We start from the raw sequence: 26,608 nt of genomic DNA, 5'->3' as shown, positions 1-26,608 counted from the left end.
TAAGTCAATTCAATCACAACAGCTCAAATCAATTGAAACTACTCGGAATCGCTTTCCTCAGACGTCTCGCAAACTACTTGACAAGTTCTTGCATTGTGGCCGGGCTTCTTGCAGTTACTGCAAAGCCGAACGCGTGGCTCAGCCACGGTTATACAACCACCACTCCCAGACATTTCCTCGCAATCCCGACCACCAAGTCCCCGGTCGCCCATCAAAACAGTCGCCTCTTGCAGACTAAGTGATCCTCCGTCCTGCAAACGTGTTTTTTTGGTCCTACGTCGCTTGCTTAACCGCTCATTTGCCATACGAAGCTCCTTGGTCTCGGCTCGGAGCAACACCATCTCATGCGCCAATTTCGAGATGCTCTTCGCTTGCAAGTCGATAATGTCGAAAACATGGGTGGGGGAGCTACTTTGATGGTGTTGAATTTTCCGCTTGAGTGTGCTGGAACTCAGTGTCGCTTCCTGCGCATTGGAGGGTGTCTTGGGGACCCAAGATGTGGCTGTTCCGGGACGCGAGCTAGGAGGAGATGGGGTGATTGGCTTAAGGTCGAGGCGAGAAACCACAGATTCGGGGTCGAAAGGGACGAGGCCAGCTGCTTTAAAACCCGCCCGTATGTTGTTCGCCGTAACAGAGGCGTGGAATGCCTCGACAAACGCGTCGAAGAAGTCTTCCTTCGTAATGTGGGTGATCTGCATCCGCATCATCTGCTCGATTTGCTTGCCATACGAGGCCTTGAGCGGGCTGAAACATCCAACATCGAGAGGCTGAAGGAAGTGAGATGAATGGGGAGGCATGCAAAGTGTGATAATGTTGTTAGCTTTGCAGAAATCCTCAAAGGCGACCGAGTGGTGGCTTTCATGGCCGTCGAGGACGAGCAGCCGGTATATCCCTTTTGTCCGACGCCGGGTGGAATGATCAAAATGGTTTAACCAATTCAGACCAATCTCGTTTGTAGTCCAGCCATTATCGCTCGTGTGGACTCTCCATTCGGGCTGGAATCTGCTGTCCTGATACCAGGGGAGGAGGTGGTTTTCTCCCTTGACAACGAAGTAGGGCGGTACAACCCAGCCATCTGCACACACGGCTTGGATCACCGTCACCCATTCCCGATTGCCAGGCTGCTTCGTACGTGGCCTACCGCGGCGTTCGGAGCTTGTCACGACTTTTGCAGCCGAAAGTATCCCCATCTGGAACCCGGTTTCGTCGAAATTGTAGATATCCCCCTCCTGGATCGCGTACTTGTCAATCACATTTCGTACAAGTCGAAACCACGGGTTTACCACGTCAGGATCTTCGCATTGGGTTCTCTGGTAGTCGATCCGGCGTCGAAAACGTGTTGTAAGCTCGGGGTGTCGGCTCACGAAGTTGTTTGCCCATCGGGGTCCGACGCGTGACGCGTCGCGTGCTACGCGAAGACGATCGGCCATATCTTGGACGTCAGAGAGCCGGGGCGAAAATCCTCGAGCGTCAAGGTCGAGTACCCTCTCAAGAATGGCCTTCTCTTCCAAGTCAGTCAATTTTCGAAGGTTGGCTGGTATTTCACGTCGTGGTTGCTTTCCAGCGCGTCGATTCTGGAGCGAGCTTCGTGGGATCTCGTAGATCGTAGCAGCTTTTCGAACGGAAAGTTTGGGGTTTTTTTTTTTAAGAGCTTCGAGTGCAAGGAAAATGCGACTCTCTTTTGGAAGAGGTTCCATTGTGTTTTGTGGAAGAAATTCGCGATCAAATTCGAGAGGTTGCAAAGTGAAGAAAAGTGGCCCTCTCGTTATGCTGGCCCACTCGTTATGCAAGTACGTTACTGAAATGATTATATGGCATACTGTACTGTACCCCAGTGTACGTACCTTACACGTGCTGTACAGTACGTTTCACCTGTATTACCCGGCATGTTCCGTGCATCCCCTGATGTCATCTTTCTCCACCCATCCAACGCACGCTGCGCCAGACAAACCACTCAGCTGGAAACAAAGACCTCTTGCCGGACTCCACCCACAACCGACGTCATGCATCTTCTCTCCCAAGCTTTTGGAAACCGCAAGACACAGCACAGCAGCAAACATGGCGCAGATGGATCGATCGGCTCTAGCCATTGGCAGTTTTGCCGTGCAAGGCATTTTGTCTAGGAGCGTCTTGTCCAAGCACACCTACGTAAACGACGTAAGCTAAGCGGTTAGCTTCATGCTTTTACACTAAAAGCTAAGGCAGCTCCAGAAGGTCCCAGGTATGATGATATAACTGGGCTGCCATAGATATATGCTTAATGGAAAGGTTACCTCTTGCGGCTCACCCGAGATTTTCTTACCTTTCCCTCTGTGAGGTCTGCTCTTTTGCTGTAGACAGCCATCATACCCGTCCCCCAAGATCGATACCTACCTTACCTACCTTAAGGCTTACTTACCTGAGGCCTCTTGGGTGGTAACCTACTCCTCGTGCCTCATGAACCCCTGAAATCTCCTAAATCCACTCCACAATGAACATCGACGAAAAAGTCCACCCCTCAGGGGCCCAGCACTACTCTGGTGCCAACCGTGTCCCTAACATCCAGCAATTTGTTGAGAGCCTCGACCGCGACAAGAAGCACCGCGATGCTCAGATCGACGCCGAAAGCAGGCAGCAGCCGCACCAGCAGCAGCCACAAGATGGTGAAGCCAAGGACCACGTGCCCGCCCAAAAGACGGGCAAGAACCGGCGCACCGTCCGGGATCCAGTCACGCACAAGGATGTCGAGATCGAGGACATCTCGGACGAGCACATGAAGGCCGTCGCCTCGCCCGTCATGACGGTGCCCAACGCCAACCTGGGCAAGCACACCACTAAACAGACGTCGCCGTCGCAGTCGGGTGAGGAGTACCGCGTCGCCCAGGACGAGACGGCGCCGCCTGACCCGGTCGCCGAGGGAGCCACTTCCGACGTGCCCATCCACGGCGAAAAGACCAACGTCCTCTTCCACCCGACCCCGTCCGTCTCGTACGAGCCCATGTTTGCGACCGTCGAGGCCCGCGCTAATGTACTCTGCACGGCCGTATTCTTGTCTGTCGTGATTCTCGGCAAGGTGCTAGGCGGCGGTAGTCTCTGGACGCTAATCCCTCTCGCAGCCTGCGTTGCGTCGGGCGTGTTTCTGTGGGCCAAGGATCTGATCAGCCAGGGCCGCGCAATGGAGTGGTCGAGTGAGCAGAAGAGGGGCGAAACGGCGGTGGTGAACCTCATACCGGAGTCGGTCGAGTGGCTGAACACGGCGTTGGGTTTGATATGGGGGCTCATTAATCCGGACATGTTCGCTGCTGTCGCAGATACCCTTGAGGATGTCATGCAGGCAAGTCTGCCCCGTGTGATCGAGCATGTCAAGGTGAACGACATCTCGCAGGGGAGCAACCCGCTCCGAGTGCTAAGTCTGCGGGCACTGCCGGACGGCCATGTGGAGGATCTGAAAAATGAGATTCGCAAGAGGGATGAGAAGGTCAAGGATCCTCAGGAGCTGGCGGCCGAGCAGGAAGGAGGCGATTTCTACAACCTCGAGGCCACCATCGCGTATCATTCATTACCGTCCTCGGGCGACGTCTCCTCCAAGGCCAAGAATATGGGCATGCACTTGATCTTCTATCTCGGAGTCAAGGGCCTGTTCGGCGTTCCCTTCCCCATCTGGGTCGAGTTAAACAGGCTTGTTGCCACGGCTAGGTTCCGCATCGCCTTGGCGCCGAACCCACCCTTCATCAAGACCATCAGTTTCACCCTGATGGGCCTACCAAAGGTGGAGGCGAGCTGCATCCCGCTGATCGAAAAGGGAGCCAACATACTCAACCTCCCACTCATCTCCAACTTCGTCAATTGGGCCATCGCAACCACGGCAAACATGTACGTCGCTCCCAAGTCGATGACGCTCGACGTCGGCAAAATGCTGCAGGGGGACGACATCCAGAAGGACACCAACGCGCTTGGCGTGCTGTACATCCGCATTCACAAAGCGACGGGCCTCAGCAAGCAGGATCGCCGGGGCAGCGAGGGTGGTGGCTCCGACCCCTACATCTGTGTCTCCTTCTCCAAATTTGGCAAGCCTCAGTACTGCACGCGCGTCATCCAGGACGACCTCAACCCCATCTTTGAGGAGGCTTGCGCGCTGCCCATCACCGCCGAGGTCATCAAGGCCGACGAGCAGCTGTCGCTCGAACTGTGGGACAGTGACCGGTCGTCGGCCGATGACATGGTTGGCAAGGTTGAGCTGAGCATTCAGAAGCTGATCCAACACCCTGGCAAGATGTTCCCCCAGGTATCCCAGCTGAAGGGCGTCAAAGCCGAGAGCACCATGCCTGGCGAGCTGCATTGGGAGGTTGGCTTCTTCGGCAAAACGCAGTTCCGGCGTGCGCTGCGCACTGACGGGCAGAACCCGAACTTGCCCAAAGAACTCCGGGACAAGAAGGAGCTGCAAGACGACAAGGGTAGCATTGACACAGCCGAGGAGGACGCTGTTGTGCACACACCACCCGACCCGCTCTGGCCGAGCGGCATTCTTAGCGTCGTGGTGCACCAGATCGTCAACCTCGAGCTTGAGAACGTCAAGGGCTCGCGCGGAGGCAAGCGCAAGAACGGCAGAGAGTACGAACCGGCGCGGCCCGAGGCCGGTGAGATCACCGAGGAGGAAGGAAAGAAGCTGCCGAGCGCCTACTGCACCATCTTGATCAACGATGAGCTCGCGTACAAGACGCGCACAAAGGTGGTTTCGTCGAAGCCGATCTTCGAGGCTGGCACCGAGCGCTTCGTGCGCGACTGGCGGTCGTGCATTGTAACAGTTACCGTCCGCGACTCGCGCAACCGGCAGCACGACCCCATCATCGGCGTCGTCCCTCTGCGCCTCTCCGACATCCTCCAGACCAGCAGCCAGGTTACGCGTTGGTACCCGCTCGATGGCGGCGTTGGATTTGGCCGCATTCGCATCAGCCTGCTCTTCCGGTCGGTCGAGCTGCGCCTGCCACCCACCCAGCTCGGCTTCGGCGAGATCGGCACCTTCGAGTTCCTGTCCGACACCATCACCACGACCGGCTACTGCCCGAGCGAGCACACCAAATTGCGGTTCCGCACAGGCGGTAGCTCGGCCAAGATACGAGGCAACGTCTGCCACAAGACCGAAGACGGCACCGGTCTCTCCTGGGACTTGACCGCCCTCTCCCGCCACAAGAAGCCCCGGTCCCAGACTGACTCAAATTCCCACCACCAGGAATCCAACAACTCCAACACCGTGACCCCTCATTTCCGCCTGCCAGTCCGCTACCGCTACCGTTCCCCAATCTTCATAGAGTTCCATCCGCCCAAAAGCAGGGCCAACCCCCGACATAACAAGACGGACATCTTCGCGTCGCTCTGGCTGCAGGACATCCCGGACAGCGTCGAGCAAGAGATCGATCTGCCCATTTGGCGGTGCTCGAATGGCATGCGGCTGGCGCAGAACTACATCACAGAGGCTAACGTGTCTTCGGTGCCGGACCTGCAAGTGACGGAGGTCGGGCGGCTGCGTTTCCACGCCCGTTTTAAGCCCGGTACGGACCGGGATCACCTACGGTTTGTGTCCGACAATGACTCCCGGGAAACGATCGAGACGTGGGAGGCCTGCTTTGCCGAAGGCGTCCGCGGCGAGTCCGTCCATGGCGAGGTCCCCCCAACCGTGGAGAAGCTCCATGAGGCGAGCTTGCTTCAGGGGAGGGATGTGCTGGCCATGGCTGGGGAGGAGGAGAAGAAAAGATGGTTGAAGGATGTGGACGGAGAACAGACGAAGAAGCGAAATGAAGAGCGGCATGAGAGGCGGCATGAAATGCAGGACGGGGTGGAGAACGGCCAAGTGGACGGGGAAGAGGAGAGTACCAGTGAGGAGAGCGATGAAGATGAAGATGAGGGGGAGGAAGAGGAGGTCGACTTGGGCATTGACGATGCCATCCACCACCGGGACAGGATCCAAACCAACGAGGATGAGGGCCAGGATGACGGCCATGATGGAAGGCCGAAAGAGGGCGGGCATGAAGGCGACGGCTCGCGCAAGTCGGTCGACAGCGGGGCCACGGGGGCCAGTGCGAGCAAGTCGAGCAGCAGCAAGAACCCCATCAAGCAATACAACGAGTATCGCAGTCGGAGCAGGGATTTGCATCGCAAGCAGCGAGGCCTGATGCAGTGGTAGGTAGTATTGGTTCTTGGTTCTGGTTCTTGGGAGCTGACTGATACTCTGGCAGGAAACCGATGCGCAATATCCAGTTCGCCAAGGACGAGGCGCTTTATGCCGTAAGGAAGGTGAGAAAGATGGGGAGTTTGAACGGTCGAACGCCTGATGTTGAGACAGAGGTTTGAGCGTGTGGGAAGGTAATCAGAAAGGATTCAAAATTGGATAACCGTTACTGGGGATGTGGGTTACCTACCTACCTTACCTAACCTGGAGGGTTCAATGAGTTCTTACAAGTATGTATCCGCAGTTATACTTTATAGTGTTGATTGGTCTAGTGACAGGGTGATGGGATGTTCGTTGTAATGTGGCGCCAGTGAACCGTGGAGATGTGTGACTGTTGGCCGTGTTCAACCTCTGGACTCACCGATCTCATTGATCTCTTGCATGGTGAAGAGTCCTTGGTCAATGCGTCCTCTTCAGTGGCAGCAAAACATCGATTCACTACCACCTCCACAATAGCTCATTCTAGCATTCTGCTCCATCAAGACACTCCAAGTAACTGAGCCCGTCAATTCATCACCACCCCTGTCCATAAGTAGTCCAAGCCGACTTCATCGTACACTCCTCCAACAAATACCCACCGAGAGTGCCTCACAGTTTCTTACCCACCCGCAAGAAAATCACCACCCATCGCACAGCACAGCCCACACAGAACCAACCAGACGAACAACCAACCATTCCCAGGCCTAAAGGGGAACCATCCAAACAAAACAAAACAAACAAACCCAAACTCATTACTATGGCTTACGTTCCCTGGGGCTATGCGCCCCGCCGACGGCGCTCTCCCAGGCTGGTCATCATCTGGGTGACCGTGTTCATCCTGGTCGCGTGGATGACATGGTACGTTTCGACGCGCCACCGTGAGCGGGCCGCGCCGTATGTCAAGGAGTTCTTGCGTCCGGGGACAGGGTTTCAGCAACAGCAACAGCAACAGCAACAGCAATAGCGCGGGGAGGAAGCGGGTGGCCAGGGTCGGGGCCGGGATCAGGGTTTGGGACAGGAGGGGAGGGAGGGGTTGTATTAACTTTAGGACTCAGGTTGAGGGATGTGTGGGACTGTGGTCCGTGGATCTATGTTTCCGATGGAGGGGGCAGTGGGCATGAGGAAGGGGGCGAGGGTATCTCTGCCCTTCCTCGGCCGCGAGTCTAATTCCGAAGATGGGGTGCTTGATTGTCGCGGCGGCAGGGAGGGTCATTACGATACCTGTTGATGCTCAGAGGTTTGCTCAAGGTGGCTGTTAAGAGAGACTGGTGCAACGGCTTACAGCCTATCGAGGCGGGAGCGCAAGCTCTTACGACGAGAAACGTCGAGGGATATATGGGTCTGATGGTAATCTAGAAATAGCCTGTACATCAATATTGTCATGGTGGGTTTCAAAGTACATAGCCCAATAATACTCTTTCACCTCATCAGTCAGAATCTTGGAACCTGGTAAGGCAAGCTACGGTTAGGAATCATCAGTCACAACACCAGATCAGCGGAACATCACGGTCAGGGCAACATCACTCCTCTACAGCTCACCTTGGCAACTACAGCATGCCGAGTCAGCAGACACAAAGCTCATGTATAATAATAAGAGAGAGGGTCGTTGCACCTTAATGACACCATTCCTCACAAATCAAACCCCAGACCCCGGGCGCTCTATGCCAACCGTACCCCCGCCTCCCGCCTCTTCTTACCCTGATGCGACGCGGCGGTGCTCATGCCCACATTCTGACTAGCATCCAACATACTCTGCGCCATGCGCCTCTTCTCCTCGGCCAGTTTCTTGAGCTTCTTATCCGTCTTGCCCTTTCCGCTCCCCTTGCCGTGAAACTGGTGCGAGAGCTCCTTGAACGCCTCCTTTGCGTCGAGATGCCTTCCATCTCCGTCAACGTACTTGAGCTCCACATTCGGCTTGTAGCCCTCCTTGAACAGCTGGTCCATGACCTTGGACTGGTGCTGGTCGCGGATCGCGTTCTGCTGACGCTGCCACTCCTCGCGCTCGCGAGCCGACATCCTTTCGAGCCGTCCGCTGGCACGGTCCTTCTCGCGCTGTTGGCGCGTCTCCTGGTCAAAGAGGGCCATGCGCCGATGCAGCTCGTTGAGAAAGCGCTGCCGCTGGCGGTACTTCTCGTTGAGCTCGGCGCCGTTGCTCTCCTCGATGAGGTGCCGGTCCCGGAGCAGTGCCAGAGTGGCGCCCATGCCTTGGTCAACAGTCTTTTCTTCCTCAACGCCGGTTGCCGGTACGTCGGCGAGAGGGGTAGTCCCGCGATCGACACCGTCGGCGTCGTGCATTTCTTCGTCCTCGGAGGATTCTTCCTCTTGCATGCTTGTGACTGCTGCTGCTGTTTCGGTTTTGGTTTTCCGTGCTGGCCGCTCTTCCTTGGGCTCCGCCTGTAGTGCATCGACAAACCTGCTGGTTTCATCCATGAAGAAGCCCTTGTCCTCTCCGTCGATTTCGCCCTCAGGGGTGTTGGCTGCTTCTTCCCGAAGTTGTTTCGCGATATCCTCTGGCCGGGTCCTTTTCCGCTTCTTTAGCGCCTCCTTTCGTTGGAGAGACAGGGATGATTGTAAATCTTCGTCATCGACAAAACTGTCATCAATTACTTTTCGTTTCTTTGGGAGGACTGCAGGGGTGGAGTCGACGTCCATTTCCTGGGCAGCACCATCACCGACCCCTGTATCCTCCGGTAACAGCGCATCGTCGTCATCTGCCCGGCGTTGCCTCGTAGACTTTGACTTCTTCTTCTTGGGTTTCTTGATCTTCACCTCCGATGGGTCAAGGTAGTCTGAAGTAGGCGCAGGCGCGTCCTCTGTTTCGCTACCGGTAAGCATGGGCTCAGGCATGCCCGAATGAGGGAAATATAACTGACCAAGACTATCCAGATCTACCACCTGTTGTTTCCTTTCCACGGGGGCGTTAAGAACATCACCTAGCTCTGTTGTTGTCGTCGCCGCATCTAGCGTAAAGGTCTTCTTCTTTTTCCCGTGTATTTCCTCGTCGTACTTTGATAATATACCGGCCTCTCCGGTCTCGTCAATGTCGTTAGGATCGTAAACCGGCCTCTTCCTCTTCAGCTCGATCTTCTCTTGCAGCTTTTCCTGTTCTCGTAGCGCCAGGTTTTCGAGCTCGTCGCCCTCCTCTTCATTCTCCAACACACCCGTGTCCTTCAACGTGAGAATCTGGTCATCTCCATCGAGAAAGCTAGCCATGTCATGGGCAACTTTGACCCCAGCGAGATCAGCCGCTGTATGCTCGGCCGCAGCTCTGGCGGCTTCCGCGGCCTCCTTCTCCTCCTGAGCCTTCCGAGCAGCCTCAATCTTCTTTTGCCGCTTCTTCTGATTCTTTAACCACGTCTTGGCGTCAAGGTCGTCGTCGTCATCGTCGGCCAACCCCTTGCCTGCGATCACGGCAGATCGCTGCGCCAGTTCGCGTGCCTTCTTGATTGCGGCGACTTTCTCTTCGCGCCTCCTCCTGGCCTCCTCGGCTTCTTGGACCTTTTTGAAATTGTCGTAGGCTGCAGCCTCGCGCGTCTCCAGAGTGCTTGCTGCCTCCCCGTTTTCATCGTGTGTGTCTTTTCGACTCGACTCCTCGGGTGGTGGCGCTGCGCCCGGGACGGGCAGGGGCTTCATGCCCATTGCCCGCCGGATCTTGTTTATCTCTTCGATTGATGCGGCGTCCATTTCGATGCACTGCGGGGGTCAAGGTCGAGGGTCGAGGTTCAGCGAAGTCAAGAAGGTTTTGGCTGAACAAGGCAGAACGATGAGGCTGACGAGGTTGCAACTTGCATGAGTGGCTGACACCGATAAGATAAGCTTTCTCAGCCATGCAAGGCTGGCCCCACTTCTCCCAAAATTTCTGCGGATATTTAGAGCCAAAATTTCTAGGCGAGTTCTCTTCCTTTCCCTTTTACTCTTCACGGATCTGTGCCCAGCGATCCTCTGCCGCTCCGGTGGTCAGGGTCGATTGCTGAGGCAGTTCGGTGAACCAAGGAGCCATCTAATTCTACATGATGTCAATTTCCACCCGACAGATCCAAGATCGACCGAACTCTGGGGAGCCACGTTCGCTGTAATAGGCTTGAGCATGGTGAACCAGATGATTTAGGAGACGCCATATTCCAAGCCGTTCGCCGAGACCGTCGGTCTATGGGGCTGGGGGAAACCATGGCTTGCCTACATTCCTTTGACGCTATCGCGTTCTGCTGATTATTCCTCGCAATGGCGTGTTCGACGTGGCCCGAAGGGACTTGCCCATGAGGTCCTTTACCATGGCACGCCAGCACCTCTTGCAACCGTGCCTGCAATCCGGGACGTCTGTTCAGTAGACAATGACCCTCCATGGCGGAGAAGGGCCGATGACGAACTTGAATTTGTCGCTATAGGATGGAGCTGGGTGGTAGTGGAGGGATGTCATCGGCGGCTCTCGAACGAACGACGCTCTTCAGGCTCAATTCAATGCAGACGAGCTTGTGAAGACCAAACGGTGCCGAGGGGTGACGGCTGCCCCAGCGGGCCCCGCCATTCCCCGTCGTTCCAAGCTCGTCCGCTTCAGTGAAAATGCGGAGGCGGCGCTGCTCACGCGTTGAACGGACCGATTTCATACACTGCAGGGCCGGGGCCGATGATGGTTACACCAGACTCCCTATAATGTTACTACGAATACTCGCTGAGTCGCCGTGATCTCCAAGTTGGCCGGGATTCCAAACGCGTGCAAGTAAGGCCTTTTACCTTAGATGTGAGTTGTCCGAACACAAAATGCTGAGGTCCAATACGACGCTTCGTGGATGATGATACAGTACTCCGTAGTCCTTACCTTAGTTAAGTGGTTCAGCAAATCGTTCAGCCCGTTGATGACTTCATTCGCCAAGCTGATCCATCCGTTTCTTCATTTCGCAAACCGGCAACAGTGCCTACAACACAAATGTTTGCCCAACAAAGGTGCAATTTACATTACCTTGCCACTCCAGCTCCTGGAGGCCGGACACGGCGTCTGATACAAAAAAGCATCAACACCATCGCTCCTCCCCGGCGTAGCCATCCAAGACGTTACACTAGAGCACGCTCTATACGCAGAATCACCGACGGAACAAGCGCCGAAGTTGGGGCCCCGCTGAGTTTGTTGTCGGCCCTTTCCCCGCATGCACAATTGTTCGGGCCGCCCTGGTGCAACGCCGTAGGGCCATCCCCGGACAGATTTCCTAAAGCGGAAAGTATGAGAAGGGGTGGATTAAAAGAGTGACGGTAATGAGGCGTATGAGGCGTCGGCGTTCAGTATAAGAAGATCAGCTCCAGTACTCGAGATGGCCAACCTTGTAGGGCAAGCTTGGGATTGTCTCCCAGCAGCCAACGCATCAGCCATCGTGGTCCCCGCCATGCACGCCTTCTCTTCGCTCTTCCTCTTGGGCGCCTGTGCCGTCCAGGCGGTCCTTGGCCGTCCGGACATTGCTGCCCGCGTCAAGCGGGAAGGCGACATCATCAAGCGGTCCGTTGACTCGTTCATTGATACCGAGACGCCCATTGCCTGGAGGAAGCTCCTGTGCAACATTGGGGCCAGCGGATGCGCTGCCCAGGGAGCTGCTGCTGGCGTGGTTGTTGCGAGCCCGTCCAAGGCGAACCCGGACTGTAAGTCATCATCAGAACCTGGATCCCGGGGACCCAACTAGGGGTTGTGCTGGACATTCTCAGACTGACTCCAAATAGACTGGTACACCTGGACCCGAGACGCTGCTCTGGTCTTCAAAGGCGTCGTTGATGCTTTCGCTCAGAATTACACAGCGGAGCTGCAGACCAACATCCAAAACTATGTTGCAGCCCAGGCCAAGCTCCAGGGAGTTTCGAATCCCTCGGGCAGCCTCTCCAACGGACTTGGGCTAGGCGAGCCCAAGTTCATGGTCGATCTTAGCCAGTTCACAGGCGCCTGGGGTCGGCCCCAGAGAGACGGCCCGCCTCTCCGGGCCATTGCTCTCATCCGCTATGCCAAATGGCTCATCAACAACGGATACCAGTCCACCGCGTCCAGCCTTGTTTGGCCCGTCATCAAAAACGATCTTGCCTATGCTGCTCAGTACTGGTGGGTCTTCAGATTGTCTTCCAAGGAGCACCTCTAACATCGGCTCCTAGGAATGAGACTGGCTTCGATCTCTGGGAGGAGGTCCAGGGCAGCTCGTTCTTTACCATTGCTAGCACCCACCGCGGTTAGTCTTCTTGCCAATACTCCCCAGTTCATGACTAAAACTCTAACATGATGTATCCAGCGTTGGTTGAAGGGGCTGCTCTTGCCGCCCAATTGGGCACTTCCTGCAGAGCCTGTACCACCGTCGCCCCTCATGTTCTCTGTTTCCAGCAGAGCTTCTGGCGGTCTGAAGGCTACATTGTCTCCAACAGTAAGCCTACCGCATCGCCCGTTAGCGAACATGCAGTCTGACAGTCTATCAGTCAACGGCGGTGAATACCGCAATGGAAGGGACGCCAACTCAGTGCTAACCTCGATCCACAACTTCGACCCCGCCGTTGGCTGCGACGCCAACACCTTCCAGCCATGCAGCGACAGGGCCTTGTCCAACCACAAAGCCTACGTCGACTCGTTCCGCTCCATCTACCGAATAAACTCGGGCATCCCCCAAGGACAGGCTGTCGCCGTAGGCCGCTACTCCGAAGACGTCTACTTCAACGGCAACCCCTGGTACCTCACCGTCTTCGCCGCCGCCGAGCAGCTCTACGATGCGATTTACGTCTGGAAGAAGGCCGACTCCATAACCGTCACCCAGCTCTCTCTCCCCTTCTTCAGGGACCTCCTCCCCTCCATCACGGCCGGTACCTACCCCTCCACTTCGGACACCTACACGTCCATCATCAACGCCGTATCCACCTACGCAGATGGCTTCATGTCTGTCGCCGCCGCGCGCGTGGCCTCGGACGGCTCCATGCCGGAGCAATTCGACCGGAACACGGGCCAGCCGCTGGGCGCGTCGGACCTCACCTGGAACTACGCGGCGTTTCTGACCGCCGCGGCGCGGCGCGCGGGCGTGGTGCCGGCGGGGTGGAGCGCCGAGTCCGGGCGGACGTTGCCCAGCAGCTGCTCGCGGATCGAGGTAGCCGGGTCGTACGCCTCGGCGACGGCGCCATCGTTCCCGCCGGGCGGGGCGCAGACGCCGAACCCGTCGGCGGGGCCCGCGCCGTCGCCGTTCCCCACGGCGTGCGCCGACGCTGGTGAGGTTTACGTCACCTTTAACGCGCACACCACCACCCAGTGGGGGCAGACCATCAAGCTGGTTGGCAACGTGCCTGAGTTGGGCGGATGGAATACAAACAATGCTGTGGGCCTTTCTGCGTCTGGGTACGCGGCTAATGATCCCCTTTGGAGCATCACGGTGCCGCTGCGGGCAGGCACGGCGGTGCAGTATAAGTATGTCAATGTGCAGAGTGACGGGTCGGTCAGGTGGGAGTCGGATCCGAATAGGAGCTTTACGGTGCCCAGTGCCGGCGCGGTGGGTGCGTGCGCGACGGCGGTAAGGGATGATTCGTGGCGGTGAGGTGGTTTATGTTAACGAGGGTTTGAGGAAGGGAGGGAGCTGGAATAGCACTGCTTTGGATCATCAGCGCTGCATCTAGGGTTGCGAATTCTGGTTCCTGTTTCTAGCATATATACATGGCGCCCAGCCTTAGTAGCTCTTCTATAATATCAAGCTCGACTTGGGCTCTGAGCGCGAGGATATTTGTAACGAGGTGCGGGGTGTACAGCCCCTTCGCTACTAGGACAGCTTGCCTTGCTCCTTGAACTGGAGCTCGATAGAGCGAAGCTTTCTGGCGATATGTTGGGAACTTGTAGCTTTCCCTTCAGGTACTGGAGCGCTATGATCCGTTTGTGCGTCGGAATCCATGGGATCTCTAAGGATGCGACGGCGCATACCGGTATTCGGACGAGACCCGCACAGAGCTCAGCAAGGACAGCGTTTCGCCTTGTAAAGGCGTTCGAACACGCCGTGCAGACGCACGAATCGCAGGATGATCTGGATCAATGGCAACAAGCTGCGCGCCGATGAGGTCCACGTCTACCAAAAGATGTGCGGAAGGCGCAGTAGCGTGCGTCCCAGTGGCTTCGCCTTGAGGCCATGTAATTCGTTCCCGGTGTTATGACGAGTATCTCGGGCCGGAATGTCTACGAACGACGAGTCCCCAGTGAACACTGGCATTCGCTTCCGCCGGGGGATGACGCTCAAGGGTTCCGGCGGTGATACACAGAAAAACCCTAAGCTCAGGAAACGCAGGGACAAAGGCATTTTCGCTATAGAGGGGGATTGCACCCATCGACAACCGGCTGTCGGCTGGTGCTTCGACGTCGACAAGCGGGATCACATCACCTGGAAAATGAGGCGGGAGCAGGTGGAGGTCGCCAAACTGATTGCCCAGAGAAATGGGTTCTTGTGACGACCGTTTCCGGCGCCGATAGGTATCGGTCGATGAGCCGACCGCCCGGGGTGTCGGGGAGTGGATGATCGCGTACTGCTTCATACTTAGGTATCGGTCGATGAGCCGACCGTCCCGAGGCGCCCAGTCTTGTGAAGACCGCTTCCGGCGCCGATGGTGAGCGGGTCATGGGGACCTGGCGGCTTTCTGGCTAGAGAGCGATTTGAACTGGGAGCCTCTAGGTTTACGAGCTACATCTTTACCACTCTACTATACTACCCAGTGGGGGGTGAAATTAGGAAGGTCGACTTTACTTATCAACACATTCAGCTACTCCGTACTGTCTAGTATGAACTAGGTCGACATCTACTCTATTCTGTGCCAGGAGACAACCAGAAAATTTCCCAACCCGGCACCGCCCCCTTTCTAATCAACCACGCATCCACGTTACCCCTCGCCTTTCATTACAGCCCATACACACCCACCTCCGTACCCCCGTCCTCTCTCCCCAGCACAATCCTCTCCAACGCCCTTATAAGCGCCTCCACCGCCCACTCCAGCACCCTCCCAAACTCCACATCCTCCCCATGCTCGCTCCCATCCAGCACCTCTATCCCCTCGCGCCTCAACACGCCAGCATCCATCCTACCCCCCTCGACCTGACCACCCTCAAAAAGCCAGCTGTGAGCCTCCACGTGATCCGGCCAGACAATCTTCTCCACGTAGCCCGGGGGGTCCTTCCAGAACCCTTCCAGGGTAACGTACCCGTCCCGTAGTTCCCTGCGGCGCACGGCCCGGGTCTTGCTCACGCGCAGAAAGAGCTTGACGTCGAGCAGCGACATGACCCGGCTGAAGGCTGGAGGGGAGTAGAGCAGGAAGCCATCTAGGATGCAGATGCGCGGCGGGTTGGGGTTAGACGTAGGAGGCACCGAAGACGAGTGAGAGGAGGAGGGAAAGATAAGGGAGCCCGGGCAGCCGGGCGAGAGCCACTCTCTCACTCGGGCGGCGCAGGCGGCAATCTGTTCGGCTGTGGCGGGACATGGGCCGACGGAGTTCTGGTCTTCTTTCGAATCTACGGTGGGCTGTTGTTGTTGGTCGGGGTTTGCGGTTGTGGTGAGTGAACTTGTCGTTGGCGGTTTTGGTCTCGTTGAGGGTAATGATGGTAACGGGGAAAGGGGTAAAGGGGGCGGGGAAAGGGTCGGGGATAAGGGGAAAGATAGAGAGAGGGAAGGGATGGAGACGCAGCCATGATTGCTGCGGTGGGAGAGGCGACGGGTGGGCATGCTGGTACTGACTGGGAATGTGCCCGTTGCGCGGATGTGCTCGAGGGCGGCTTCTAGGTCGGGAATGGAGATGGCCTCGGGACAGTCCCAGTCGACGAGGCCATCCTTGATTGGGAGTCTTTTATGGTACAATACAGTCAGCAAATGGGCATGGATTCGCAGAGAGAAGTAGGCTCCATACTCAGACTCGGGCTTGTAAAAATCGTCTTCGTGCAAGACAAAGGTCTCGGGAAAGATATCGCGCAGCAGTCTGGCCAGTGTCGTCTTGCCGCTCGAGGAGCAGCCACTGATGCCGATTATGATGGCGCGCCGTTGGTCCATGGTTCGGGCGCCAGTCTCTTCTGTCGAACTCGGCGATGGCCTTCAACTAACTACCTTGACCTAAGGACCTCACTCACGACGGAAGTTTATCACGGAGATTCCGGGCTGAGCTAAGCCATGAAATACCGCGTAGCGCAGGAGCCTATCAAGCACTGTTACCAGCGTGTTGTTATTCAAAGGTTCACTCAATGGAAAGTGTGTTTTTGCTAGTACATATGAGACTATGCCATATCCACCTAAGTGGTACACATGTGCTGCCTGCGTTGCCTCCAGGTAGAGAGAATTTGATGGAAATACTGCGAGCGAAGAGTTATACATATGTAAGTACAGTACGTACATACCTTACTGTAAAGCCATAAGGTGCTGTAACTTACCGCACTTCAGTACACTTTTCTTGCGATACCAAATGTAATTCATGAATCATGATCCTTTAATTCGTACGAAATACGGTAACATTACATAATGCCTTCGCACTATTGCAGACACAAGCCAAACGTTAACATCGAATGATCGAACCGACATCCCTCGTCCACATCCGTCAACCTCCAATAGCACCCCCTCCCTTGCCGTTGCACCCCCACCATGACGACCTCCGACATAACCTCCGCCGTAGTAGTATCCACCAGCATAGTCAGCTTCATCTCGGGCTTCGCGCTAGGTGTCTACTCGATCCGCGGCTGGCTTTTGTCTCCTGACCTGAAGGTCGAGCGGAATGCCAACCTGAACGATCCCGTCGAGAGCGAGGAGTCGGATGTTGACGAGGAGGAGACCCTCCTCGACCACGCGCCCAACTGGGCCAATGGCGAGGAAGCAGACCGCCGGCAGGGCCTGCGAGGGACCTCATCCTCCAAACAGCAGCAGCCTGCCCCCGCCGCTGCTCGACAACGGCTCCCCAACCCCGGTGCCAACGAAGAGTGCAAGCTCGTTTTGGTAGTGCGCACCGACCTGGGCATGACCAAGGGTAATAAAGCTCAACTCCTCCTCTCACCTTCCATCCCCTACCAGCTAACCAACCCTTTCGGCACAGGCAAAATCGCCGCGCAATGCGGGCACGCGACCCTGGCATGCTACAAGACGCTGCAGCAGGCGGCGCAGCGGGATCCGCAGGGCGCCGAGGCCCGGGTGCTCCGGCAGTGGGAGCAGCTCGGGCAGGCCAAGATAGCGGTGCAGGTCAAGAGCGAGGTTGAGATGCTGGAGCTGATGGGCCGCGCGCGGAGCCTCGGGGTCACGGCCGAGGTGATACGCGACGCCGGCCGCACCCAGATTGAGTCTGGGAGTAAGACGGTGCTTGGGGTCGGCCCTGCGCCCAAGAGCCTGGTGGACTCCATCACGGGGCATCTGAAGCTCTTGTGAATTCAAACGACAAACGGAACTGTGTTAAGAATGTTCTGCGTTTAATTTGCGTTGGTTTGCATGGTGAGGTAAAACGGGGTTAAAGGTACGTTTCGGTTGGCATATGCCCGCAGTCATTTGCAGCTGACACCTGAATAGATACCATACTATACACATAGAGCATAATGCACAAGGCATGGGGCAGCCTTTCATGATACAGCCGTGAATGACGGGGAATCGATGTGGTGACCTGGGTATCACTACCACTACTCTTTCCTGGCAAACCGAGCCAGGGCCGGCCCCAGCTCCGCCTGCCGCTCCTTGTGCTTCTCGTCCCTCTTCTCTTGCATTTCCTTGTACATCTCCTCCACCTTCAACCTCTTCTCATCAATAATGTTCTTCTTCCTCTGCTTCCGCAGGTACTTCTTCAGCGCACCGTTCTTACCCCTGGCCTTGTTTCTAATCTCCTCAGCAATATCCACAGCCGGGGCGTCCAGGTCCTTCTCCGCCCGCCGCTGCTTCTCCGACCGCAGGTCGAGATTGCCGATGAAATTGGGATCCAGGGCTATCATCTCGGGCTGTAGTTTGTTCAGGAGACCCTTGACCTCGCCCTCCTGCCGCTGCTTCTTGGTCTCCAGCGGGTTGACCTCGAGAGCGTCAAAGTTGGCCTCGCCGGCGCCGGGGATGACGATGGAGGAAAACCCCTGCGTGTGGCCTATCCCAAGCACATCCTCGAACGGGCACCACCGTACCCGCTCAATCGATTGGCCGTCGCCTCCCCATGTCATGTAGGGGCTTTGGACCTTTTCCTGTACGGGCTTTTCTTTTGAAAACAGGCCCTTCCAGACGGTTGTCCTAGTCCCCCACCCGACAGCGGTTAGGCCTGTGTCTGATATCGCGAGCGATGATGCCGGTGATCTGGTGAAGTAGCTGGATACCGCTTCCTTGAAATTCCGAATGTCCCAGATGGCCATCCGGTTGTCCTGCCCTGCTGACACCATGTACCGCCCCTCCCGATCGACTGCTAGCGAGCGCACCGGGCCCCTGTGAGCGAGCAGCTTGACTAGGGGATCTGTCGAGTTCGGCGACCATAGTGTGACGGTGCCGTTCTGCTGACCAACGTGCAGAATGGCATTGTATGGATTTTGCGCCAAGGACACTGGAGTTCCAAGCTTTGTGGGTATCTCTGCAACGATTTGGCCAGTCGAGGTATCTTGGTATTTGAGCTGGCCACTAATGCTCTAGTGGCTGGTCAGTAGGGCCAGCGAGCGATTACAACCGAAGACACTTACCAAGGTCGCCAAGAGGAAGTGATAAGGCAGGAATTCCATGTGTGAGACTTCGACATGTTTCTTGAGGCAATGGAGCTCCACGCCATTGGCATCGTATATGTATACGTATTTCTTTTGCGCAACGGCAAAGAACTGGTTGTTGTGGAGAAATCGAGCATCCCGAATCGTCTCGCCAAGCTGCAACTCGCAGCCCAGCTTGCCTTCCCGCCAATCCATCGTCGCAACGTGACCCTTCCTACCCGCTAGGATCAGGTCTCGTCCGTTTCGACTGTATTCGCAGACATATGGGCCCAACTGATCCAGCTTCAAATCGAACTTCTTCTGCGCCACCTCGACCGCAACCTCCTTTTGGATATCATCCTGCCGGACTCTGTAAGTCCGCTCGAGCTCCGTCTCCGGCTCGAGGAAGCCAGAGGTGTTCTCGAGGAGTATCTCAGCCTCCTTGGCCTTCAGCGCTGCCGTCTTATATTTGTTCTCGAGGTTGGTGAGGTTGCGCCGCAACTTCTTGTCCTTGACAGTCTTGACATCGATTTGGCGTCCGCGGCCGTAGACCTTCTGTGCCTGCTTGTATCGGCGGATGCGGTCAAGCTCGGCTTTGGATCGGAAATCGGTTCGAAGATTGGTAACGGCTAGAGCCCCATTGGGCTGCTCCACCCTGGTTAAGGGGGCATCGGTGGTGTCTATTGCATCCATGCTGTCGATGTGCACATTTGGAATTGGAATGAGAAACGGTCATCGGCTCCGATCGTGAGGGATTGCGACCGACAGTTTTAGACCAGATCCACTAAAAAGTTCAAAATCAATCATATGATTGGCCACACATCTGCTGATAAGATACGACGCACAAGTCGAAAAACGAGTGTGCCCCGCTAGCACCCCTCAATATTTCCATAATTCATTGCTGAACAAGTCGACGTTCTGTGACGGTTGGGTAAATATCCTGCGAGATCACACACTCCAGTGGCAATTCACCGACAGGAAAAACAAAACTGGCGTCCCTTCCCTACAGATTCAAAGCCGGCGGCGACGGGAAAATGCCGGGTGCAGTGGGCGCTGGCCACTCCCACCGGCCCACGACCAAGGTGTCGCACAAGCCCTTCAAGTCACGGAAGGCAACCAAGGGTCAGATGCGGAATGCTGCCAAAGGTATGACTCACACCGGTATTGGTCAGACATGGTATACTGTTAGCTGGCGGTGAAGACGCCATAGAATACATGGGAGACTATCTTGTGCTGCTCAGGATGTAGACTGATCCGCCCACTCGATAGGCAGAACCCAGGACGAGCGAGGCCTGCGCAAGACACCACACCAACAAGTCATGTCGAAACTCGAGCGACGAAACCAGGCCAAGCAGAGGCAGTTGGAAAAGGCCCGCGAGCATCAGAAGGAGACGTCGATCTTCTCCGGAAAAGATGGCGCGCCCCGGAATGTTGCCGTAATCCCCTTATGTGCCGACAGCGATGCTTCCGCCGCCATCCAGAAGTTAAACGGCAGCATTGATATTGAGGCCGAAGTGCAAAATGGGTGTTTCCGAGTTCCGGTTGACAGGTTCAAGCAGAGGCTACAATATGTGCCCCTGAAGAGGGACCTTACTGCTTGTCTAGACGCCGCCCGGGTGGCCGATTTTATCGTTCTGGTACTCTCTGCCGAGGTGGAGGTTGACGATCTGGGCGAGCTGATTCTGCGGAGTGTTGAGAGCCAGGGCATGTCAACTCTGTTTACTGTTGTTCAGGGTCTTGACAAGATCGAACCTGCGAAGCAAAGACTCTCCGTGGTCTCATCTCTCAAGTCATATATCACACATTTTCACCCGGAACAAGACAAGATCTACAGTCTCGACAATCGGCAAGAATGCTCGAATTTGATGCGATCGTTTTGTAGCACAACACCGAAGGGGATCAGGTGGCGGGATGAGCGGAGCTGGATGCTGGTCGAGAACGTCAAGTTCGCCTCTTGCGAATCCGAAAGCACAATACTCACTGGGGTTGTCCGGGGCAAGGGCCTTAAGGCCGACCGCCTTGTCCAGGTCGGCGACTGGGGCACATTCCAGATCGAGAAAATCACAGCTGCACCACTCGCGACACGAAAAAGTAAGCGAGAGGATACCATGAACGTGGATGACGCTTCAGCCGAGGAGGTCCTGGACGCCCCCACTGATGATCAGGACGGCCTTGACGATCTCGCGCCCGAAGAGGCTGTCATGGGCGATGCCGAGGACGAGGATATGGGTGCTGCCACCACCGTGACAACGTCAAAGAAAGGGGTGTTATTAGATGATCACCACTATTTCTCAGACGATGACCAAGTTCAGGAATTAACCATGCCCAAGAAGGTGCCGAAGGGCACATCAAAATACCAATCCGCGTGGTATCTGGAGGGTGACGACGTGTCAGATTCTGGCTCGGATTTGGAAGACTATGAAATGCAAGATGCTGGGGGCGATGAGGAAGCAGCACAGCCGGAAGACGGGATGGAGGGTCTAGCTAGAGACGCTATGACAGAGGCTGGGCCGTCCGAGTACCCTCAATCCGTGGCATTTGTTGAGCCAGATGAAGAGGAGGATGCGAAGGCGCTAGAAGCTTACCGAAAACAGAAACGGAGCGAAGCCGAAGATGACCTGGAATTCCCCGACGAGATCGAACTGCATCCAAATGTTCTTGCCCGGGAACGACTGGCGAAATACAGGGGTCTCAAAAGTCTGAGGACAAGCCCCTGGCTGGAGGACGAAGACCGCGCATTTGAACCCGAGGAGTGGCGGCGGCTGCTGCGGATTTCCAACTATCAAGCGTCCCGGATCAAGGCGGCACGGGAGGCCCTAGCTGGCGGCGTAGCCCCTGGAAGTCGGGTCCACGTCCACATTAAGGGCGTGCCATCGACAGTTCAGAACTCGTACGACTTGAGCAGGCCGGTTACCCTCTTCTCTCTCCTGAGGCACGAGAACAAGCGGACTGCTGTCAATGTTCTCATAAATCTCAGCTCGGACTACCCGACTTCGATCAAGGCTAAGGAGGAGCTCATCATCCAATATGGACCCCGACGTCTAGTTATCAACCCGCTTTTCTCCCAAGGCGGCAGCACACCAAACGATGTGCACAAATACTGCCGCTATCTACACCCCGGGCAGTCCGCTGTGGCAACTTTTATGGGCCCTCTGACATGGGGTTCCGTGCCGGCCCTCTTCTTCAAGCGGACCGTTCCGGGTACCGAAGCCCAAGACGAGGAGTCCACCCTGCCGTTGACGCTCGTAGCCACTGGAACAACGCTGCCGCCATCAACGTCGCGCGTCATTGCCAAGCGGGCTATTCTCACTGGCCACCCATACCATATCCATAAGAAGGTCGTCACCGTCCGGTACATGTTCTTCAACAGGGAGGATGTGGAGTGGTTCAAGGCCTTGCCGCTGTGGACCAAGAGAGGACGCAGCGGGTACATGAAGGAAGCGCTTGGCACGCATGGCTATTTCAAGGCCAACTTTGACGGGCGCATCAACCCACAGGACTCGATTGGGGTCAGCCTGTACAAGCGGGTGTGGCCGCGCAATGCTCGGTCGCTGGATGGGTTGTTGCTCGATCCTGCGTTGGTGAAGGAAGGCGAAGTAGATGCGATGGAGGCCGATGTTGAGTAGACGAGATGGTGCTATAGACCCGCCCAGCGAGGGCTTCATGACGGCGTTATGGGGAATGATGATGCACTTTCTGTTTGGTGTCCCTCTCACCTGTTTGTCGCTTCCTTTTCTCCAGGTCGGCCAAAACTTACGCGCCATGGCTCAGTCATACAACATGGTATACACCTATATTCTCAGTCCTTTCCTCCCCTTAGCCCTCTAACTCCTCCAAACCCTCAGTTGGCTTCGGGCCTCCTACAGCTTTCCTCGCCTCTTCGGCTCCGCTCGCTCTCCACGCGCTCATGATCAGATTCACGATGTGCTCCACGCCAACACCCTTCTTGACCTGCGCGAAGACGGTCGGGCCGCCCTCGCGCATCTTGCGCGCGTCCCGTTCCATGACGCCCAGGTCCGCGCCGACCGCCTCGGCCAGGTCGGTCTTATTGACGACGAGCAGGTCGCTCTGCGTGATTCCCGGGCCGCCCTTGCGGGGCACCTTGTCGCCGCCGCTAACGTCGATGACGTAGATGATGTAGTCGGCCAGCTCGCGCGAGTAGTTGGCGGCGAGGTTGTCCCCGCCGGACTCGATCAGCAGCAGGTCGGTGGCGAACTCGGCGTGCAGGTCCTCGAGCGCGGCCAGGTTGGCCGAGATGTCCTCGCGCACCGCCGCGTGCGGGCAGCCGCCCGTCTCGATGGCCCGGATCCGCGCCGCGGGGAGAGCCTTGTGCCGCGTCAGAAACTCGGCGTCCTCCCGTGTGAAGATGTCGTTGGTCACAGCCGCCAGCGACACACGGTTCCGTAGCGCCAGGCAGAGTGCTAGCATCAACGCGGTTTTGCCTGAGCCGACAGGGCTGTGTTGAGAGTTGACGGATGTCAGTCACCTACTGGCAAGCCAATGCGATGGGAAGGGAAGGAAGGTGTTTGTTGCCTTGGGACGGGGGCAGGAACAGAGAAGTTGCTACATACCCGCCAATCCCAACGGTAAAGGCGCGGTCGGCCCAGTTCCGCCCTTCGACTATCGGCATTTCGCGGCCGAGGTAGCTACCCGGGCCGTCGAGAATTTCATGGCTGTGGCCGTGCTCGGCGGGGTTGAAAGTGTCGTGTGAGTGCGAATGTGAGTGGTTGCCATCGTGCGAGTGGGTAATTCCCGCCATTCTGCAGGAATTGGAGCACGGACAGCTTAGAAGATGTAGGACTTAGTAGGACGAGCTAAGGACCAGAGAAAAGTCGACTGCAGCGAAGATGAGTTGAATCGCGATGCTGTGTAACCTTGAGCACGTTGAAGCTTGTGATGGTGGTCATATTGCGGAGGAGGACCCCAACTAAGGAGGGGTAGAATGCTTCGAATGAGGGGCAGGCTTGGCAAGAGCTGATAAGGTGTTGAGGGGGTTATATCAACCCTAACCCTGCTGCGCTACTGTCATCTCACCCCGGATTCACAGGGGCAGAAACGGCAATGGCGGATTGTTGACGTCCGTCGAAGGATCCAAGGCGCATGCACTCGCCATCGCTTGACATGGCCTGCCACAAGAAGTATCACCAAGGCCGCTCTTGCCAAGGTGTGAATTGTGGGGGAAGAAACGGCAAGCCCAATAATCTGCTCAAAGGTGCTCTGTTGCGCCTTCTTCCCTAGCAGCATGTGACGCTGTGCTGACATGTTGCCGTCCTCAATCCCCCTTTTCATCTCCCGTTCCTGAAACAGGGCAAGTTCCTCCACACTACAGCAGACAAGGGAATGAACATTGCAGGCTTGGCGATTACGGCCATGCTGCCTCCGTTGGGTTTTTCAGCGTGGAATTTTGACTCAATGTTTCTCATCTCAGTATCGTTGTGCTGAAGTGCAGCGTGTGGTTACTGGTGCTGTGGGAATAGGCAGGTCTCGCCAGTCATGGCAAGAGTAGAAATAGGCGGTGGCCTACAACCACCTCCCTTCTGTCCTGGACCCTGACCTCCTCAGACATCTTATTCCTGGGTGTCAGCTGAACAACGTCTCTTGTCCACTCCCTATATACCAGGTAGCAAAGATGTTGCTCTCAAACCTGGCTCTCTTGGTTCTCTCTTCGTGCATCCAGCTGGCTACAGCACGGCCAGCACTCTCTTCTCGTACGCAATGCTCATTGCAGGTCATACACAACATGGAACCTAACTAACAATCCCCTAGGAAATGAGGGCACCACTACCTGCACCCCCAAGCCGGCCCCGACTCACTGGGGCATTCTCATGCCCCGTGCCTTTGCCCCGCTTGACGTCTTCGGTCCAGTTGAAGCCCTCCAAGCCCTCGCCCGCAGCACGCATCTGAAGCTCTCCCTCCTGGCGCGTACTATGGAGCCCGTGAGCTCGGCTCCAGTCAGCCCTGCCATGAACAGGTTCAACTCGTCCTTCTGGCCCTCCTTTGTCCCAACAGATACCTACGCAGACAACCCGCCGATCCAAGTGCTGCTCATCCCCGGGGGTGCCGCGGCGAGGTCGCCAGACCTGGGCCCGGAGCTTGAGTACATCAGGAAGGTCACTCCTAGCCTCCAGTATCTTATTACCATTTGCACCGGTGCAGGGATCGCGGCCCAGGCCGGTGTGTTGGATGGCCACAGGGCCACAACGAATAAACGGGCGTGGAATGAGATGATCCCGAGGGGCACCAATGTCAAATGGTGAGCGGTTTCCGGCTCCTCCACGGCTCCTTCACCACCACAGAAAGATAAACTGACAAAACAACTCGTGCCAGGGTCTCTCCAGCGCGCTGGGTAGAGGATGGCAAAGTATGGAGCTCATCAGGGGTAAGCTTCGCTCTATGTATCTGCTGTCTTCCAGCAAACTAATTGCCCATGGCTTTTCCGGGGAACAGGTTACTTCCGGCATAGACCTCACGCTCGCCTTCATCGAGGCAAAATATCCCAACGGGAGCACCCTGGCCAATGATATCAGCCACACAATGGAGCACCAGAGGATTACAGACTGGCGCCATGACCCAGAAGCTGAGTACTTCCACGTCCCGCCGACAAACTGAGTGACTTTGGGGAATCGAGGGGGATTGAGAGATAGCTGAAGGGCGGTTTTGAATGAAGTCATGGCCACGCACATAATTTTTTCGAACCGCATGGAAGATTGGCCTTTGGCGGGAAATAACATGTCAGAAGAGGAGTGAATGTCTCTGCATGCCGCAGAATGTGTGATGGCAGCTTGCCAATGATCAATTACCGTACAAACATTAATACTATCTAACCCAACACAAGTCGCGTACAAGGACCATTTTCTGTGTATCTACCCCTTTGCCCGTATATTGATGAATTCCGTGCTGACCAAACACGTCGTGTGTAGAAGGGGTAAGGGCAGGCCAGGAAATGGTCAACTAAGCAAACAAGGACACCTTTCTGTGTCCCTTCCCGGTGTGTTGATGAATACCGTTCTGACCAATGAACGTCCAGGATAAGGGCAGACAAAGCAAGATGGTCAACTGATCTAACCCAACATGAGTGGCGTACAAGGACCCCCTTCTGTGTTTCTACCCCTCTTCCCTGTGTTGATGACTATCGTTCTGACCAAGAACGTCTTGTGTAGAAGGGGTAACGGCAGAAAAGTTTGCCAAGACAAAAACGCCCCAACCCAATGTAAAGGAAACTCCGACAGATACGCGCTGGACAATAAACACTCACTTAAGAATCTCAAGAAGTTAGGAAGCCTGACCGTAGCCCCTCAAATAGAAATCAGCACTAAACAGCACTTCTGGGGGCCTTTCTATGCCCGCTCGTACCCTTTCAGAGCGGCGGCCATCACGACTCGGCTTTGGGTAAGCCGAACCCGGTACCGCCTACTTTCGTTTCGGTTTGGGCGGTGGCGGCATCGGCTTCCTGGGCAATGTCCGTTCCTGTGCGGACGACGGCGGCGGGGGAGCCAGCCCCGGGGGAGGCAGCGGCGGGGGAGGTGGCGGGGGGAAAGGCGGCGGTGGTGGAGGCCGCATCAGACCTTGCCTCAGACTTGGCCTCTAGCCAGATTCAGTTGACGCCCTCCGCCCATCAGAAGCGGAAGCAGATGTGTCCTCAGCTTTCTCAGAGTTCTTCCCGATGCGGAGCAGGTTGAAAACCGTCTCCCAAGTGTCAACGGTGACATGCGCAAAGCCACGCCCTTCGGCCTTCTGCTGATTGTACCACTCCATTGTCGGCAAAAAGGTGTACGTCATGTGCGTAG

At 56.3% G+C, this 26,608-nt stretch overlaps 10 protein-coding genes across 10 annotated transcripts; 6 read left to right on the top strand and 4 right to left on the bottom strand.

Moving 5' to 3' along the window:
• Positions 1-1,401: 1,401 nt before the first annotated feature.
• Positions 1,402-2,353, top strand: N656DRAFT_173416 (uncharacterized protein). Its single transcript, XM_064808747.1, has 3 exons — positions 1,402-1,428; positions 1,485-2,157; positions 2,212-2,353. The coding sequence occupies exons 2-3, from the start codon at positions 1,669-1,671 to the stop codon at positions 2,233-2,235; spliced, it is 513 nt and encodes a 170-aa protein (XP_064668741.1). The 5' UTR covers positions 1,402-1,428; positions 1,485-1,668; the 3' UTR covers positions 2,236-2,353.
• Positions 2,354-2,470: 117 nt separating this feature from the next.
• N656DRAFT_799460 (uncharacterized protein) lies at positions 2,471-7,148 on the top strand (the record flags this gene model as incomplete). Its single annotated transcript, XM_064817872.1, has 4 exons — positions 2,471-6,156; positions 6,213-6,270; positions 6,320-6,339; positions 6,992-7,148. 4 exons carry the CDS (start codon positions 2,471-2,473, stop codon positions 7,146-7,148), a joined length of 3,921 nt encoding a protein of 1,306 aa, XP_064668740.1.
• Positions 7,149-7,843: 695 nt separating this feature from the next.
• N656DRAFT_790658 (uncharacterized protein) lies at positions 7,844-9,868 on the bottom strand (the record flags this gene model as incomplete). Its single annotated transcript, XM_064816905.1, has 2 exons — positions 7,844-8,997; positions 9,058-9,868. The coding sequence occupies 2 exons, from the start codon at positions 9,866-9,868 to the stop codon at positions 7,844-7,846; spliced, it is 1,965 nt and encodes a 654-aa protein (XP_064668739.1).
• Positions 9,869-11,559: 1,691 nt separating this feature from the next.
• Positions 11,560-13,719, top strand: N656DRAFT_712300 (carbohydrate-binding module family 20 protein; the record flags this gene model as incomplete). Its single annotated transcript, XM_064811797.1, has 5 exons — positions 11,560-11,809; positions 11,888-12,257; positions 12,308-12,381; positions 12,442-12,570; positions 12,623-13,719. The coding sequence occupies 5 exons, from the start codon at positions 11,560-11,562 to the stop codon at positions 13,717-13,719; spliced, it is 1,920 nt and encodes a 639-aa protein (XP_064668738.1).
• A 1,190-nt stretch (positions 13,720-14,909) lies between these two features.
• N656DRAFT_780970 (P-loop containing nucleoside triphosphate hydrolase protein) lies at positions 14,910-16,471 on the bottom strand. Its single transcript, XM_064815493.1, has 3 exons — positions 16,058-16,471; positions 15,889-15,994; positions 14,910-15,675 (listed from the first exon to the last, which is right to left on the bottom strand). Exons 1-3 carry the CDS (start codon positions 16,195-16,197, stop codon positions 15,058-15,060), a joined length of 864 nt encoding a protein of 287 aa, XP_064668737.1. The 5' UTR covers positions 16,198-16,471; the 3' UTR covers positions 14,910-15,057.
• A 308-nt stretch (positions 16,472-16,779) lies between these two features.
• On the top strand, positions 16,780-17,550 carry N656DRAFT_712584 (peptidyl-tRNA hydrolase PTH2; the record flags this gene model as incomplete). The annotated part of the gene is made up of 2 exons (XM_064811829.1): positions 16,780-17,158; positions 17,225-17,550. The coding sequence occupies 2 exons, from the start codon at positions 16,780-16,782 to the stop codon at positions 17,548-17,550; spliced, it is 705 nt and encodes a 234-aa protein (XP_064668736.1).
• Positions 17,551-17,730: 180 nt separating this feature from the next.
• On the bottom strand, positions 17,731-19,789 carry N656DRAFT_780968 (BING4CT-domain-containing protein). The gene is made up of 2 exons (XM_064815492.1): positions 18,822-19,789; positions 17,731-18,770 (listed from the first exon to the last, which is right to left on the bottom strand). The coding sequence occupies exons 1-2, from the start codon at positions 19,512-19,514 to the stop codon at positions 17,796-17,798; spliced, it is 1,668 nt and encodes a 555-aa protein (XP_064668735.1). The 5' UTR covers positions 19,515-19,789; the 3' UTR covers positions 17,731-17,795.
• Positions 19,790-19,855: 66 nt separating this feature from the next.
• N656DRAFT_799454 (DUF663-domain-containing protein) lies at positions 19,856-22,447 on the top strand (the record flags this gene model as incomplete). Its single annotated transcript, XM_064817871.1, has 2 exons — positions 19,856-19,967; positions 20,091-22,447. The coding sequence occupies 2 exons, from the start codon at positions 19,856-19,858 to the stop codon at positions 22,445-22,447; spliced, it is 2,469 nt and encodes an 822-aa protein (XP_064668734.1).
• Positions 22,448-22,637: 190 nt separating this feature from the next.
• Positions 22,638-23,580, bottom strand: N656DRAFT_769666 (urease accessory protein UreG; the record flags this gene model as incomplete). The annotated part of the gene is made up of 2 exons (XM_064813721.1): positions 22,638-23,277; positions 23,393-23,580. 2 exons carry the CDS (start codon positions 23,578-23,580, stop codon positions 22,638-22,640), a joined length of 828 nt encoding a protein of 275 aa, XP_064668733.1.
• Positions 23,581-24,280: 700 nt separating this feature from the next.
• N656DRAFT_173063 (class I glutamine amidotransferase-like protein) lies at positions 24,281-25,918 on the top strand. Its single transcript, XM_064808746.1, has 4 exons — positions 24,281-24,529; positions 24,588-25,074; positions 25,149-25,200; positions 25,269-25,918. Exons 1-4 carry the CDS (start codon positions 24,451-24,453, stop codon positions 25,428-25,430), a joined length of 780 nt encoding a protein of 259 aa, XP_064668732.1. The 5' UTR covers positions 24,281-24,450; the 3' UTR covers positions 25,431-25,918.
• The last annotated feature ends 690 nt before the right edge of the window (positions 25,919-26,608 follow it).

The sequence above is a fragment of the Canariomyces notabilis genome (genome assembly GCF_033297395.1).
Source record: "Canariomyces notabilis strain CBS 508.74 unplaced genomic scaffold N656scaffold_16, whole genome shotgun sequence".
In the NCBI taxonomy this organism is placed as follows: domain Eukaryota; kingdom Fungi; phylum Ascomycota; class Sordariomycetes; order Sordariales; family Chaetomiaceae; genus Canariomyces; species Canariomyces notabilis.
Note: the sequence above shows the minus strand (reverse complement) of the source record. Positions and strands in the feature narration are given on the sequence as shown.

Excerpts from the sequence above, each read along its gene's own strand:
- N656DRAFT_173416 (XM_064808747.1), top strand. The coding sequence starts at position 1,669 with ATGCGACTCTCTTTTGGAAGAGGTTCCATTGTGTTTTGTGGAAGAAAT. Across the intron at positions 2,158-2,211 it reads AGCACACCTACGTAAACGAC|AAGGTCCCAGGTATGATGAT; the intron begins GTAAGCTAAGCG and ends AGGCAGCTCCAG.
- N656DRAFT_780970 (XM_064815493.1), bottom strand. The coding sequence starts at position 16,197 with ATGGACCAACGGCGCGCCATCATAATCGGCATCAGTGGCTGCTCCTCG. Across the intron at positions 15,995-16,057 it reads TTTTACAAGCCCGAGTCTGA|ACTCCCAATCAAGGATGGCC; the intron begins GTATGGAGCCTA and ends GTACCATAAAAG. Across the intron at positions 15,676-15,888 it reads GCGCAACGGGCACATTCCCA|CCCACCGTAGATTCGAAAGA; the intron begins GTCAGTACCAGC and ends CAACAACAACAG.
- N656DRAFT_780968 (XM_064815492.1), bottom strand. The coding sequence starts at position 19,514 with ATGGATGCAATAGACACCACCGATGCCCCCTTAACCAGGGTGGAGCAG. Across the intron at positions 18,771-18,821 it reads ACTTCCTCTTGGCGACCTTG|AGCATTAGTGGCCAGCTCAA; the intron begins GTAAGTGTCTTC and ends ACCAGCCACTAG.
- N656DRAFT_173063 (XM_064808746.1), top strand. The coding sequence starts at position 24,451 with ATGTTGCTCTCAAACCTGGCTCTCTTGGTTCTCTCTTCGTGCATCCAG. Across the intron at positions 25,075-25,148 it reads AGGGGCACCAATGTCAAATG|GGTCTCTCCAGCGCGCTGGG; the intron begins GTGAGCGGTTTC and ends AACTCGTGCCAG. Across the intron at positions 25,201-25,268 it reads AAGTATGGAGCTCATCAGGG|GTTACTTCCGGCATAGACCT; the intron begins GTAAGCTTCGCT and ends TCCGGGGAACAG.